General features: G+C 66.2%; 1 protein-coding gene across 2 annotated transcripts; it reads left to right on the top strand.

The window, feature by feature from the left end:
* The first annotated feature begins 650 nt into the window (after positions 1-650).
* Positions 651-13,760, top strand: CATIP (ciliogenesis associated TTC17 interacting protein). 2 transcript variants are annotated; one of them, XM_075932985.2, is made up of 10 exons: positions 651-789; positions 1,175-1,328; positions 5,259-5,459; positions 6,525-6,580; positions 7,160-7,246; positions 7,779-7,949; positions 9,282-9,406; positions 11,124-11,200; positions 13,064-13,152; positions 13,507-13,760. In XM_075932985.2, the coding sequence occupies exons 2-10, from the start codon at positions 1,247-1,249 to the stop codon at positions 13,741-13,743; spliced, it is 1,125 nt and encodes a 374-aa protein (XP_075789100.2). In that variant the 5' UTR covers positions 651-789; positions 1,175-1,246; the 3' UTR covers positions 13,744-13,760. The 2 variants fall into 2 exon arrangements, with proteins under 2 accessions (XP_075789100.2, XP_075789101.2); XM_075932986.2 differs by lacking the exons at positions 13,064-13,152; positions 13,507-13,760 and adding an exon at positions 11,297-11,485.
* Positions 13,761-14,261: the final 501 nt, after the last annotated feature.

The raw sequence follows: 14,261 nt of genomic DNA, 5'->3' as shown, positions 1-14,261 counted from the left end.
GGAACAAAGCGGGGGGGGGGGGCTGCGGGCCAGTCCTGGGGGGGGGGTCTGTCCTGGTGAAAAAGGCGGGGGGGGGGTCCTGGTGCAACGCGGCCCCGGCTGCACGAGCGGCGAGGGGTTCGCTCCGGGTTTGGCAGCCGGGCCGGGCTCCGGGATCCCGCGGGGGGGCTCCGTGCGGTTCCCGGGCGGCGGCTTCCCCCTGCCGACGCGTCCCTCTCGCTGCAGCCGCTTGGGCCGGGCAGCTCGCAGGACCGCCCGTGGGCGCGGCCCCTCTCCCGGGGGCTCAGGCCGGACCGGGCCAGGACTTTCCCCGCCGCTCCGGCCCGTGCCGCCGGGCTAAGCCCCTGCCCCGCCGGGGGGGGGGGGGCTGCTGCTGGCCAGGGGACCCGGTAGCCGCGGGGGTCGATCCTGGGGCCGGGCAGGTTCTGCCCCCCCCCCCCCGGCTCTCGGCAGCGCCCCTCACCGCAGCCTCAGCCCCCGGGGGGACCTGAGCCCCTCTGCCCCCCCGGCCCTGCAAACCGCTGCCCCCTCCCCCCACTGCGGAGCCCCCTCCCACCCCAGCCCGCGAAGACCGGGGGGGGGGACCGTGACCTCGGACTGTCCCCCCCCCTCCAGGCTGCTCCGCCCGCTCCCGGCGTCCTGTCCCTTTAAGGGGCGGGGCGAGCCCGGTTACCGCGGGGACGGTTGGATACATTGCGGGGTGCGCCGCGAGCCCCTAAAGCCACGTGGGGCTCCCCCTTGGCCGGCGGCTCGGGGTCGCTCCCGGCGAGCCCCGATCGCAGGGCTGAGGTGGGTGGCGCCGTGCATGGGGGGGGGGGGTGGGGGGCAGGGCGGTTGGGGGAAGGGCCCGATCCGGGGTTTGCAGGGCTGGGGGTGGAGACCTGTATGGCCCCCCTGGACCGTGCACGGGGGGGGGCGGCTCCGTGGGGGGCTGGGCGGTTGGGGGAAGGGCCCGATCCGGGGTTTGCAGGGCTGGGGGTGGAGACCTGTATGGCCCCCCTGGACCGTGCACGGGGGAGGGGGGCGGCTCCGTGGGGGGCTGGGCGGTTGGGGGAAGGGCCCGATCCGGGGTTTGCAGGGCTGGGGGTGGAGACCTGTATGGCCCCCCTGGACCGTGCACAGGGGTGGGGGGGGCGATTCCTGGCTGCCTTGCTCTGGGCTCTGGGTCTCCCAGGCAGGATCTCCAGGTGCGCGGCCTCCGACCCTCCTGCGTGACTGAACGCCTCGCCTCCTCGTTCGGCCCGGGATGGACGAGGGGGGCCCGCCAGCACCGGTGCAGAGGGTCCCAGCAGCCAGCGAGGGGGCCACAGAATTCCTCTCGCTCCTCGGTGGGTGCCGCCCACTTTCCGTTGGGGGTTCCCTGCTCAGCCCCCCAGAGGGAGGGGGCGTGTGAAGGGCAGCCAGGGCGCTGCGTTTCCAGCGGCTGGTGTTCCCTGGCAGGGCTGGTGTGCAGGAGGGAGCAGCATGCCCTGCCCCAGGGAGCCCCTCGTCACTGGGTGCAGGCGGGTGCGTAAGGCACCCACAGATGGGCTCAAACCTGGGGCCTGTGGAGCTTAGTCCATGAGCATGAGCAAAAGGCCAGCTGGCTCCCAGCGATGGCTGCAGAGCAAGCTCATTCTCTCTGTAAGGGGTCTCGGTGCCACTCCACGGGCCAGTGACACCCCCCTCCCAGCGGGCGTGTGGGTTACATGTAACGTGCCGTACGGGACCTGTACTGGGCTCCCCGACTCCCTGGGGCTCCTCTCACCATGCTCTGCAGAATTACAACTTTGCACTTTGCCGGAGCCTCCTGGGAGTTGTAGTTCAGGTTTCCTGCACTCCCAGTCTCCTTTGGCTCAGCTCTCTGGTCAAACTACATCTCCCATGATGCACCAGAGTCTCCTTTCTCTGGGCCGGGTGCACCAGACGAGATGACGTTCCGCTGGGAGCTAGACCCACCGAGAGAAACGGGGGCCGGAGGTTCCCAAACGACAACTCCCAGGCGGCACTGCAGGAAAGGAAGGATTTCAGGTCTCAGGAATTCAGGTTTTTGACAGAGACCTTGAAAAGTCGAATGCTGACCTGTCGGTTTCCGTGGAAAAAAATCCAACTTGCCCTAGCTGTGCGGCTCAGCCATGTCCTGTCTGGGATCCTTGCATGGGAGCTGCTGCGTAAACTCCGATTATTATTTTATTGCTATTCTGTTAGCAATAAGAGACTGTCATCCTGTTTTATGGCGGGGTAAACTGAGGCAGCGAAGGGTCAGATGGCAAGACCGTGGTAGAAGTGAGAACAGATCCCAGGACTCCTAGCTCTCCGAGCCCCCCGCCCCCCACCTCACCATCCCATGGTTCTGCATCCCACCGTTCAGTCTTCTGGTTTCACACCTCCTGTTGTGGCGGATACCCCAGCTCTTGAGGATGCTGTGGTTTTGGTTTCAAGGGCACATGTGTTGTGGCTTTCGCTAGCTGCCGACTTCCCTCCGGTGGCAGCGAGGGATGCCCACGTTTACCTGCGTGTTTGGTAGCCATCAAAGATAGGCACAGGCTGGGTGGGGACCACCCCCGGAGGTCAGGGCAGAATTGGCCTTCAGAAACACCTCCCTGTTAGCAAATCGTTTCTGCAGGCCTACCTGTCCCTTTGCCCCACCCCATCCCAATCAATTCACAGCCACCTTGAAGATAACAAGGTGTTCAGGAACTATCAGCATGGATTTGTCAAGAACAAATCAAACCAGGAAAGCTCATAAACCTATCCACATGTGTGGTTAGTCTTTAAAGTGCTACTAGTCTATTTGTTGTTTTTTAAGTCAATCTACCAGTGTTCTTTGACCCCGTAAGAAGCCCTGTAGATGCTGGGAAGCGGTAGATGTGGTATACCCCTGACTTTAGTAGGCCTTTTGGTACTGTCTCACCTGGCCTTCTCATAAACAACGTAGGGAAATACAGCCTAGGTGGAGCTGCTAGTCCCAGAGCGCTCGCACAAACACATCCTGATGTCAAGGGGTACCACAGCATCTTGCTGCATGGTACAAAATCATCCCCCAGGAACACACCAGCACCTCCGAAAAGAGGTCAGGGCGACAGTACGTAGTAGAGATGCTTTAATTGAACCTACACGTACAAGCTTTGGGTGATAACTAGCCACGCTGGGGGCAGTACTAACCTGTATGAATCAGGGTCTAAGGACATATCTCAGAGGCAGTGTCTTTGGCCTAGGGAGGGACAGGAAGTCCTGCGTTCTCTGAGTTGGTCCATTGTTACAGGATGCACGTATTAGTGGCCTGGTAGAGTCTGCAGGATGCTCTGCCTGGCTGCCTTTGTCCCTTAATGGATCTTGTGGTCACTGGGCAGCTCGCTCGAGGTCTGCTGTGCCAGCTGTCAGGGCAAGGCTGCGGTGGCACACAGAGGGAACACACACGCACCAAACATCCAGCCATATCTAACCACTAGGGATGTGAAGGACTAGTCGACAGGATAATCAACTAGTCACTTCCCCCCCTTGCTGCCACTACCAGACAGAGGCAGCGGGGGGGGGGGGGGAGAAGAGGGGGTATTTCAAAGCGACAGCACTTCTTGAAGCCTGGGGCCAGATGCCGGGCTCCGTGTGGTGCTGCCGCTTTGAAATGCCGCGCGGAGCCCAAGGTCAGCTGGGGTGTCCCCAGGCTGCATGTGGAGTTTCAAAGTGGCAGCGCCACACGGAGCCCAGGGTCAGCTGATCCCAGGCTCCACATGAGGCTTTCACCTTTGAAGTGTAGCGACAACCCTAGGGCTTTTGCGGATGCAGACTAACACGGCTACCCCGCTGATACTGAACCCTAGGGCTCCAAAGACCGAGGACCCCTGTCGACTAATTGAATAGTCAATGCAAAATGCATCGTCAGTCAGTGGATACTTACCATCCTTACTCTCGCATGGGGTAATGTCTTCAGAAGATCCTTCCCCCTCCTTGGCGTTTACACCCCTGAGACATTTGCCAGCCCCTCCCTACAACTCCTTGGCCCAGCAAGACAGATTTAGCCTCCTTACTCTTCTCTGACCTCCCTTCCATGTGTTCACAGAGGAGCCTGCCACACAGGGTGGCTACGTCTACACTGGCATCCCTTCCGGAAAAGGGATGCTAATGTAGCACATTGGAATAGGCAAATCTCCGTTATTCTCCGGAAAATAAAGCCTTTTCCGGAGGATTTCTTATTCCTACTTGAAAGTAGGAATAAGAAATCCTCCGGAAAAGGCTTTATTTTCCGGAGAATCACGTCTAGACTGGCGCTTTTCTCCGGCATTTCCCCAAGCCGGAAAAAAGCGGCAGCCATGTTAATGCAAATGCTGCGGGGGATATTTAAATCCCCCGCGGATTTGCCTATTCCAAAGTCTACATTAGCATCCCTTTTCCGGAAAGGGGTGCCAATGTAGACACAGCCGGTGTGTCTAGACTACATGCCTGTGGCGACAGAGGCATGGAGATTAGGCTACCTGGCATAGGAAAACGAAGCAGCGATTTAAATAATCGCCGCTTCATTTAAATTAAAATGGCTACTGCGCCGATCAGCTGTTTGTCGGCTCAGCGCGCTAGTCTGGACGCTCCGCGGTCGACATCGAAGGCACTTGTCGACCGCCCCGTTATGCCTCGTGTGAGGAGGTTTACCGGGGCAGTCGACAAATGCCTTCGATGTCGACCGCAGAGCGTCCAGACTAGCGCGCTGAGCCGACAAACAGCTGATCGGCGCAGCGTGGCAGCCATTTTAATTTAAATGAAGCGGTGATTATTTAAATCACTGCTTCATTTTCCTATGCCAGGTAGCCTAATCTCCATGCCTGTGTCGCCGGAGGCATGTAGTCTAGACATACCCACAGTGTGTTCCCTGTGGTGCACCGGGAAGATTTCCATCTCGGGTGTACTGAGGAGACAGGCTGCCTTGTGGCCAAAGGATGGGATTGGGAGTCAGGAGCCCTGGTTCTCCACGGGAGCAGGGTCTAGTGGTCAGAGCAGCTCCTGGGATTCAGACTCTCTGCTCTACTGCAGCCTTCTTGTGAGACTTTGTGGCAAGTTTCTGCCTCCTGCCGTGCCTCAGTTTCCCCATGTGTTGCATGGGCCGGTAGCACTGCCCCTGCCCTGTGGGTCTCTGGCTGTTTGAGACCCATGGTCAGGCAGCACGAGGGAGGAGCGGAGCTGAGTTACGTGTCTGGAAGGGGTTGCCCGGCAGTCCTGGGGCTCTGGGGGGAATGGCAGGAGCCCCCAGTAGGTGTGGGCGTGGCAGTGATGGTGACCTGGGCTCCCAGGTGCGGAGGAGCTGCGCCCCTGCCTCTTCGCGGAGTCGCTGGTCATGGTCTCGGAGCACGGGCAGCCGCTGGGGCAGTTCTCCGTCTCGGTGCAGCCAGCCTGCTACGAGGAGCCGGGCGGGCAGGAAGAGGATTGCTACCTGGTCTGCGCCACCAGCCAGGGCACCGTCAGCGACGTGCCCTGCAGCTCCTCCATCACAGGTAGGCCGCCCAGGGGCCGTGGGGCTGGCGTCGGTGGGGGAGGTGGCAGGGCAGGAAGACACGTGCTAAGGAGCTGCCAGACGAGCCCCGCTTTCTCCCCCCATCCCCTTTCTCTCGTGTGGTCCCTCCTTAACTTGATCCGTCCCATCCTCTTAGCCCAGGCGCCTGCAGTGGGGTCGGTGGTAGCCCATGGCCTGTGATGTGCCTCAGGCAAGAGGCAGAGTGGCCGTATTGCCTCGGGGGGAAGGTATGGCTAGAGACCCCGCGGCAGCTGCCCCTCCCAAGCAAGATGATACCAGCCCCTGCCTGGGACCGGGAGCCCACCAATGTTCCCTCTAATTTTGTCCATCCTTGTGTGGAATAAATTTTGTTTTGTGCACCAAGGCATGTGCGAATGGGCACCACCAGGAAAAACACACGCTGCCGGCTGTGCTAATCAGCCAGGAGGCATTTGAATCTCTCCTGGGTGGCCGTCCAATACTCGGCTTAGAGGGGACACTGGAGCCCATCCCCTCTGGTACAGAGACACCCCAGGGTCATGCAGCCCCCATGACCCCTGGCAGCTCTCTGCACTGGCCATTGAGCAGCGCTGCCGGGGCGTGTCCACCCAACGCCAGCAGTGAAAATGGGACAGTCCGGCGTGGGGAGACGGCACCAACAGGTCCCGGGGGTTCCCCGCCAGTTGCAGCGCATGGACACAGTCCCTCCAGGCGATCCTGTTACTCTAGCAGGGACGGGCCCTGGAGCGCCTCCCTCCTGACCCCTGCAGCCTGAGGCCGGGTCCCCCTCTGGCCAGGGTCTGAGTGGGGAACAAGCAGGCTCTGGAGCCGGACGTCACTGAGCAAATGACACGAGTCCCCAGGCCAGGAGGGGACCCGCCCTCCCCAAACGCCCCAGCAGCCTACACCTGCCAGGTGCTGCCCTGCCCTAGGGCACAGGGGCTGGGCAGCCGGGCCAGCGAGACCCTGACCGAGGTGCCTGGAGTGGGGGCCGGAGGGGAACTCTGGCGAGCCGAGCTGGCCTGCCCGGAGCTGTGGCTGAGGACGGGGCTTTCCTCCCCATCAGCGTACATCTCGAAGCGCCTGGAAACCCTGGAGCAGCACCAGCATGAATACGTGAAGGTAACTCCGGCGGCGCTGGCAGAGGGCCAGGCATCCCGGCCAGGAGCTGGCTCCGTCGCGGGGAAGAGGCGCTTCCCTGGCCCCTCCGCTGTCCGCTCTGGGCTGGAAGGAGCTGGGATTAGAACCCCGTCCTCCCTGCTCCAACCACTGCACAGCACAGCCGCCTCCTGTTTGTGGGCAGCACTGTGGGCAGGTGTGTTTGTCTCCCTGCTCCATGGCCTCGGGCATCCCGGCCCCTGCTGGCCCATCCTGCCCCCGGACACCCCGCACCTGCCAGCAACCTGCAGGATCGGACCCCTGGTCTTCATGGCCTGGCTCCTGCGGCTTCGGAAGGTGGAACCTCCCACGATGCACCCGGCCGGTCCTGCCCCTGGAAACCTCCCTCCTGACCCCTGCGGCCCTGAAGCCTGACGCTGGGTCCCCCTCTGGTGTGAGTGGGGAACGGGCAGGGGAGCAGCTCTGGAGCCGGATGTCACAGAGCCCATGCCACGAGCCCCCGGGCGGGGCGGTCCCCAGAGGGGGCGCCCCCCAGACGCCCCCGCCCTGTGCCCATCGCTTTGCTCTGCTCGCCTCTCGCAGTTCCGAGCCCACCCCCTGGACAGAAAGACCCACGTGGCCAAGCGCGGCGGGCGGCTGCTTGTCAAGAAAGTCATCGTGGAAGGAGAGGTGAGGGGGTGGCGTCCGCGGGGATCTGCAAGCCTGCCCCCCCCACTAGTGTTTGGGACTCCAGGTGGGGCTTCCCTCCCCTTGCCGGCCTGCGGCTGTCCCGTGGCCAAGCAGCAGGGGGCGCCTTGGCCTGGCTGGAGCCTTGGCTCCCATTGCTGGGGCAGAGATGGGGGGCAGGTCCGGCTGCCCTAAAGAGGCAGGCTTGGGGGATGGGGGGCTCTGAGTCAGCCGCCGGGGCCAGGTTCATGGGCCCCAGCCTCGGAGCGGAGCTGGCCAGTCTCACTTAGGGTGCAGGTTTTTTTGGGGGGGGGGACAAACCTCCAAGCACAGGGCCCCGACTATCTTGGGGCTCCCTGCCCAGAGTCCCCTAGAAGGGGGCCCCCACCTCCCAGCCATGGCTCAGCCAAGTGAATTGCTTCCTCCCTCCTGTCCTTGCGGGGGCGAGGGTGGCAGAGCCAGCTGGGGTGCTGGGACCTGAGGATCCCACGTGGCAGGCTGGGTCACCCCCCCGCCCCCCGGCATCTCTCTGCAGCAAGAGCCCCAGACCCAGAGCTTCTCCTACCACTGCGCCTCCCTGCCCGGCCTCGTCTCGGAGGCTGCCAACTTGCTGGTGCTGCGGGTGCTGGCCAGGCGCAGGGCCGTGCCCCAAGGCGCCGTCTTCCTGGCCTTCGACACGGAGGCCTGCGTCTGCACCTCCACCTACGTGAGTGGCTGGCGCCGCCCGCCCGGCGGGCAGGGGCTGAGGGGCTCCGGGGGAGCGGGGTGCCGGGCGGTGGGAGGAGAACGCGAGGGGGGTGATGGAGCTCCGCTCCCAGTGTGGCGCTGGGCCCAAAGAGGCTAGGAGGTGCTGGGCCGTGGAGGCAGGAAGCACAAGGAGGGGTGGGACGGGGGCGCTATTGTACCTCTGTGTCTGGTCCCGGTGCCGGGACCCTGCGCCCCTCCTGTGCCACAGCCGGGGAGGGAGCAGGGAAAGGGGGCTCCGGGAAGGGTTAGAGGAGGATGGAAGTCGGGCGCCCCGGGAAGGGTGAGACCAGCCGGGGGGTCTAGGTGCTGGTGGGCCCTGGACGTGAGCAAGGCCCCATGCTGGCATGGGCGGCCCACCCCTCTCCTCCCCTCCTCCCCACAGGAGCTAAACCACCAGCACCCACTCCCCAGGGTGGGCCCGAGCCAGTACCCACAGCCCTGGGGGCCCGGACAATGCTGCAGCTGCACTCAGAGCTCCCCCACCCTCTCACGCACCCCCATCTCCCTGCCTTAATCCCTCAGACATTCAAATCCACTGACCTGAGCCCCCCCACAACCTCCTGACCTGACCCCTGCCCCCCCACATCCCTACCCCTGCCCTGATCTTCCCCCCACCTTGTCCTGACACCTGCACCCCAAATCTCCACCCCTTACCCTGAGCTCCCCCACTCCCAGCCCTGACTTCTGTACCCCCCACACTTCCCAGCCTCTTGCCCAGAGGGCCCCCCCAACACAGGTACTGTGGTATCACACTCACCCCCCCCCCCCCCCCGGGGATGGGACAGTACCTGTAAGAAATGCACGTGACTTTCCGGCCTTGTGCCCGGCCGAGGAGCGACGTAGCGTGAGCGTCGACGCGGGGCGCGCTGCACTCAGGCGTGTGCATTTCGGGCTAGCACAGACAGGCCCAGCGTGTCCGGTGCCTGGCGTTTGGCGCCAGAGACGCGCCGCTGGAGAGCAAGCGCGCCTACGGCCGGGAGTCTGTCCCCGCGCGGCAGGGATTCTCCGCCCGGACCGTCGGGGCATGGCCCGGGATAAACGGGGGGCTGCTTTCGGAGGGGCACTTCCTGTGCCCCCCGCGGGCTCCTCTTGCCCCTGTGTTCTGCCCTGGCACCCGACTGGGGGGGGGCATGACCCTGCGTTCCCCTGCCTAGGTCCCGATCACGTAGCTGGGGATCTATGAACCTGCCCTCCCCCGTGCCACACTCCCAATGGCCTGTGGCAGCCGGGGCCCTGCCCGAGGGCTCGCCCTGCACCCGCTTCTCTCGCCCACCCGGCTCTTGCTCTGCAGACCGCCCTGGGCTTCCAGAGGCAGCTGGTGGGCTCCACGGAGGCGGAGGTGTTTGTGATCGAGAGGGTCGTGTGGCCGGACGAGGGGCTCCCCATGAGCTGGCAGTTCTACTTCCTCTCCGACGGGTAGGAGAACCCGGCTCCCGCGCCCTGGCCCCTCCTGCGCTCTCCGCTGCCGGCCTCCACCCGCCCCGGCCCACCCCGGCTCCCGCACCGGCTTCCGCGCCCTGGCCCCTCCTTCGCTCTCCGCTGCCGGCCTCCGCCCGCCCCCGCCCACCCCGGCTCCCGCGCCCTGCCCCTCCTGCGCTCTCCGCTGCCGGCCTCCGCCCGCCCCCGCCCACCCCGGCTCCCGCACCCCCGGCCCCTCCTTCGCTCTCCGCTGCCAGCCTCCGCCCGCCCCCACCCGCCCCGGCTCCCGCACCCCCGGCCCCTCCTTCGCTCTCCGCTGCCGGCCTCCGCCCGCCCCCGCCCGCCCTGGCTCCCACACCCCCGGCCCCTCCTTTGCTCTCTGCTGCCGGCCTCCACCCACCCCTGCCCGCCCTGGCTCCCACACCCCCGGCCCCTCCTTCGCTCTCCGCTGCCGGCCTCCGCCCGCCCCCACCCGCCCCCTCCCGCGCCCTGGCCCCTCCTGCGCTCTCCGCTGCCGGCCTCCACCCCCCCGGCCCCTCCTTCGCTCTCCGCTGCCGGCCTCCGCCCGCCCCCACCCGCCCCGGCTCCCGCACCCCCGGCCCCTCCTTCGCTCTCCGCTGCCGGCCTCCGCCCGCCCCCACCCGCCCCGGCTCCCGCACCCCCGGCCCCTCCTTCGCTCTCCGCTGCCGGCCTCCGCCCGCCCCCACCCGCCCCGGCTCCCGCACCCCCGGCCCCTCCTTCGCTCTCCGCTGCCGGCCTCCGCCCCCCCCCCCGCCCTGGCTCCCGCCCCCGGCCCCTCCTTCGCTCTCCGCTGCCGGCCTCCGCCCACCCCCACCCGCCCTGGCTCCCGCACCGGCTCCCGCACCCCCGGCCCCTCCTTCCCTCTCCGCTGCTGGCCTCCGCCCGCCCCCACCCGCCCTGGCTCCCGCCCTGGCTCCCGCGCCCCCGGCCCCTCCTTCGCTCTCCGCTGCCAGCTTCCGCCCACCCCCGCCAACCTTGGCTCCCATGCCCCCGGCCCCTCCTTCGCTCTCCGCTGCCAGCCCCCGCCCCCCCCCCGCCCGCCCTAGCTCCCGCGCCCCCGGCCCCTCCTTCCCTCTCCGCTGCCAGCCTCCGCCCGCCCCTGTGTCCCCGGCCCCTCCTTTGCTCTCCACTGCCAGCCTCCGCCCGCTCCCGCTCGCCCCGGCTCCCGCACCCCTGGCCCCTCCTTCTCTCTCTGTTGCCAGCCTCCTCCCACCCCCGGCTGCCGCGCCCCCGGCCCCTCCTTCGCTCTCCGCTGCCAGCCTCCGCCCGCCCCCGTGTCCCCGGCCCCTCCTTCTCTCTCCGCTGCCAACCTCCGCCCGCCCCCGGCTGCCGCACCCCCGGCCCCTCCTTCGCTCTCCGCTGGCAGCCTCCGCCCACCCCCGCCCGCCCTGGCTCCCACACCCCCGGCCCCTCCTTCGCTCTCCGTTGGCAGCCTCTGCCCACCCTGCGCCTGGGGACAGCTGCCTGTGTCCCTCCAAGGCGGGGCCCTGAGCCCGGAGTCTTGGGCTGCTGCCTCTAAAGCCCCTTTCATTATCCGGCCCTGCCCGCCCCCTGTACGAACGGGGGGATGACGAACCCGCTGCACCACTTCTGTGCCCGGCGTGGGGGCTGCCTGGGCCCCAGCGCCAGGCATAGGGAGGTCGCCAGTAACGGTGGGTGACCTGGCCCTTCACCCCTCCTCTCCATCACCCAGACATTTGGCCCGTCGTGTCCAGGTGGGGTCCCCGGCCACTGTGCTGCTGCGGCAGATGCCTGTTCTCGTGGAGCCAGGTAAGGAGCCTGCGGAGGAGTCGTGGGCGCCGAGGGCAGGGCTGCGCTGCCAAGGGACGTCGATAGAACAGCCCTTACTCCGAATTCCCTCCGCAGGCAGAGCGCTGGTCCGAATAGCGGAGCGCCGCCTTCCGACGGGAGCCCTCACTCCACGAGGAGTCGCGCCAAATCCAAAGAGCTGTTTCGAGTTTAGTGCCGTGTAGACGCTTCGTTCGAAACGGGGCCCCCCGCCCTTCCCAGGGAGCCCTGGGGGCCACTCTGGGCACAACCAGGAAAACTTCCTCTCCTCTCCCCCAGCCCCGGAGCCATTAAAGGGTAGACCCTGGCCACAGGGCCTGGGCCAGCTCCTAGCCTGCCAGCCCAGAGCCAGCAGTCACTGCCCCGACCCAGTGGCCCCAAAACAGGAGCCAGCAAGCCACTGGCAGCCAGCGCTCCCCAGGAGCAGCCTGCCAGCTCCCCGGAGCCTGCCAGGGCCTGGAGAAGGCGGGCGCCTTCCTGGTCCAGGGGCGATCATGGACCTTATTCAGGTTTGGGGGGGAAGCCCCCAACGTCCATGACCTCCGCACTAGGCACAGGAATGCGGCCGTCTATGGCAGGGTAGCTGCCAGCCTGGCCACCGAAGGCCACATGCGAACCCAGGAGCAGGTTTGCATGAAAATCAAGTTGGTCCAGCGAGACCCCCGACCCTGAGCCCTGAGCTTCCCCTCCCCCTTTTTCCCCTGGCTTCCCCCTTCCAGCTCCCTCCTCCCAGGTTTCCCCCTCCCCTCTCCCACCCTCTCTCTTCCCCTCTCCCACCTCCTTTTCCCAGTCTCCCCAGAGGTTCATTCCCCCCCCCCAGTTTTATTTGACATCAGGAAGGGGGGCTAGGGAGGGGTAACAGGAAGGACATGAGGGAGGAATGGGGCACAAGCCCCCGGTGGGGTGGACCAGGGAGGCTCTGAGGGCTCCTCGGGGTGGACGCTCTCCTGCAGGGCCTCCTGGATCCTGACAGCCCCTCGATGGACCCCCCGGATGGCAGCCTGCGGCAAGTGCAGCCGGGCTGATGGCAACGACCCCACGAGACGCACCGGCCTGCCCAGGGGCAGCTCTGGCTCCATGGGGCTGAGTGCTGTGGTGTCCCAAGTGGGGGCGCTCAGGGCACTCCAAGACAGGACTGCTTTGCTGTCCCTCATCGAGGTAGACAAGCAAGTGGGAAACCCTGAGAACTGTCTGTCCGGGGTGGGGGTCGGGTCCCTTTAAGCACGGAGCTCAGTTAGCCTCAGGCAGCAGCCCCCCGCACTAAGTCCTAACCTGATGCCCTGCCAGCACTGGTTCCGGCCAGCCTGAACTTCGGTTCAGGGTCCACCAGTGTGACTGTGCTATTTCGAAATAGGTTTTGTGTGTAGATGCGTTAATTCGAATTAGCTTAATTCAAATTAACTATTTTGAATTAAGTTAACCTCAGAGAGCTGGCCAGTGTGTGTTCCCACTGCCCCGTGTGGGCTGGAATTGGAGCCACCCTGTTGTGTGTCAGAGGCCCCGTACTGCTAACAGCTAGTGGGGACTCTCTGTGCTCACACCGTGGAGCCGGAGGGGCTGAGGCCCAGACTCTCAGAGGCAGATTGGCTGCTTACTCCCACTGATTCCAATGGGAGTTAGGCACCTAAATATCACCGGGACCGTGGGGCCGCGTCTCTCCCCCGTGCCGCCCTGAAATGATGGGGGGGCATGGGGAATAATGGCAAAGCTGGGGGGGCAGGGGATTGGCACAACGAGGAGAACTGGCCTAGCCCTGCCAGATGCTGTGGGGCAAGAGAGATGTGCAGGCCCCCCTCCCTCCACCCGTGAGGCCCACTCACCCCCCATCCCGCCTGTGCTCTGCAGAGGAGGTGGAGCCGCGGCCCGTCTTCCAGAAGAAGCCCCTGGACTGGGAGGAAGACGTGCAGCTGTATTCCCAGTTCTTGGACAGGAAGGTGGGTCCGGGGCGCTCCGAGCCGCCACGCCCAGGCTGCGGCTCCCGGCACGTGGGGCAGGCGAGGGGCTGTCCGTGGCTCAGGCGGACGTGCGGCGCGGTGGGACCTGAGAGCCCCATGCCCAGAGCGGGACTCAGCAGGGGGCCAAGCCGAACCGGGATGGGGCGGCCGCTGGGTGCCATGGAGGGACTCCGGGAGGCTGGATCGTCCGTCTCCCTTGGCCCTACCATTGGCTCACGGCGTGGGGGGCGGTCTCCCCGCTCTGGAGCAGGGGCCCAGAGAGTGTGGTTCCCCCCTCCCCCCAGTGCGACACCCCATGGGGCTGACGGAGGCGGGGCCTGTTTCCCGTTGCAGGAGGAGCTCCAGGCCAGCCACGCCTCCTACGCCCGGCGCCACCCGGAGCTGAGCGCCCTGCTGGCCGACTTCCTGCAGCTCCTGCTGCTGCACAAGCCGGGCGACCCGGTCACCTTCGCCGCCCAGTTCTTCGCCCCCTTCGCCGTCCAGCGCCCGCCAGGCCGCACCTTCCAGGCCTCCGGCAAGCCCAGCCCCTTCCGCAGCCGGTCTGAGGGGCCGGCCGCCTCTGGCCATTAAACCGGCAGGGAGCAGCGCCCGGCGGGGTCTCTTCATTTCCCCCGGCGGAAAAGGAGGCAGCAGGTCTGGGGGGGTCACTCCCAGTGGGGCTGGGGTCAAGCTGCCGCGTTGGGGAGCGCTCCCGCCTGGCCCCTTGGCCGGCAGAAGCCCACGGAGCGTAATGCAACCGGGGCACCGTTCACTGCAGCACCGATGCCTCGCGGGTGGGCAGCCGCCCCCGGACTCTCGGGGCCGGGCCCACCGGGCAGTGCTCAGCCCAGGCTGCGAGCTGGCCGAAGGAGGCGATTTAGGTCCCGGGTCCAAGCGTGGGTGCCATGAAACGCCCGGCGGCTGCGTCCGGTGCCCGGGCCTTGGCCCCCGACGGGCACTGAGATCAGCCTGCCCCTCTCAACCCCCGGGCGGGCCGGGAGGGAAGACCACGCGTCAGTTATGGCTTGAGGCGGGAGCAGATGGCTTGGCCGGCCGCCCGTCAGCTGGAGGGCCCTGGCGGCGTGGGCGTGGCAGGAGAACGGTGCCCA

The sequence above is a fragment of the Pelodiscus sinensis genome, chromosome 7 (genome assembly GCF_052426305.1).
Source record: "Pelodiscus sinensis isolate ZL-2025 chromosome 7, ASM5242630v1, whole genome shotgun sequence".
NCBI classification, from domain to species: Eukaryota; Metazoa; Chordata; order Testudines; family Trionychidae; genus Pelodiscus; species Pelodiscus sinensis.
This window is presented reverse-complemented; position numbering and strand designations above follow the sequence as displayed.

Coding starts and splice junctions, on each gene's coding strand:
- CATIP (XM_075932985.2), top strand. CDS start 1,247: ATGGACGAGGGGGGCCCGCCAGCACCGGTGCAGAGGGTCCCAGCAGCC. Junction 1,329..5,258: donor AGAATTCCTCTCGCTCCTCG/GTGGGTGCCGCC, acceptor CTGGGCTCCCAG/GTGCGGAGGAGCTGCGCCCC. Junction 11,201..13,063: donor GCCTGTTCTCGTGGAGCCAG/GTAAGGAGCCTG, acceptor TGTGCTCTGCAG/AGGAGGTGGAGCCGCGGCCC.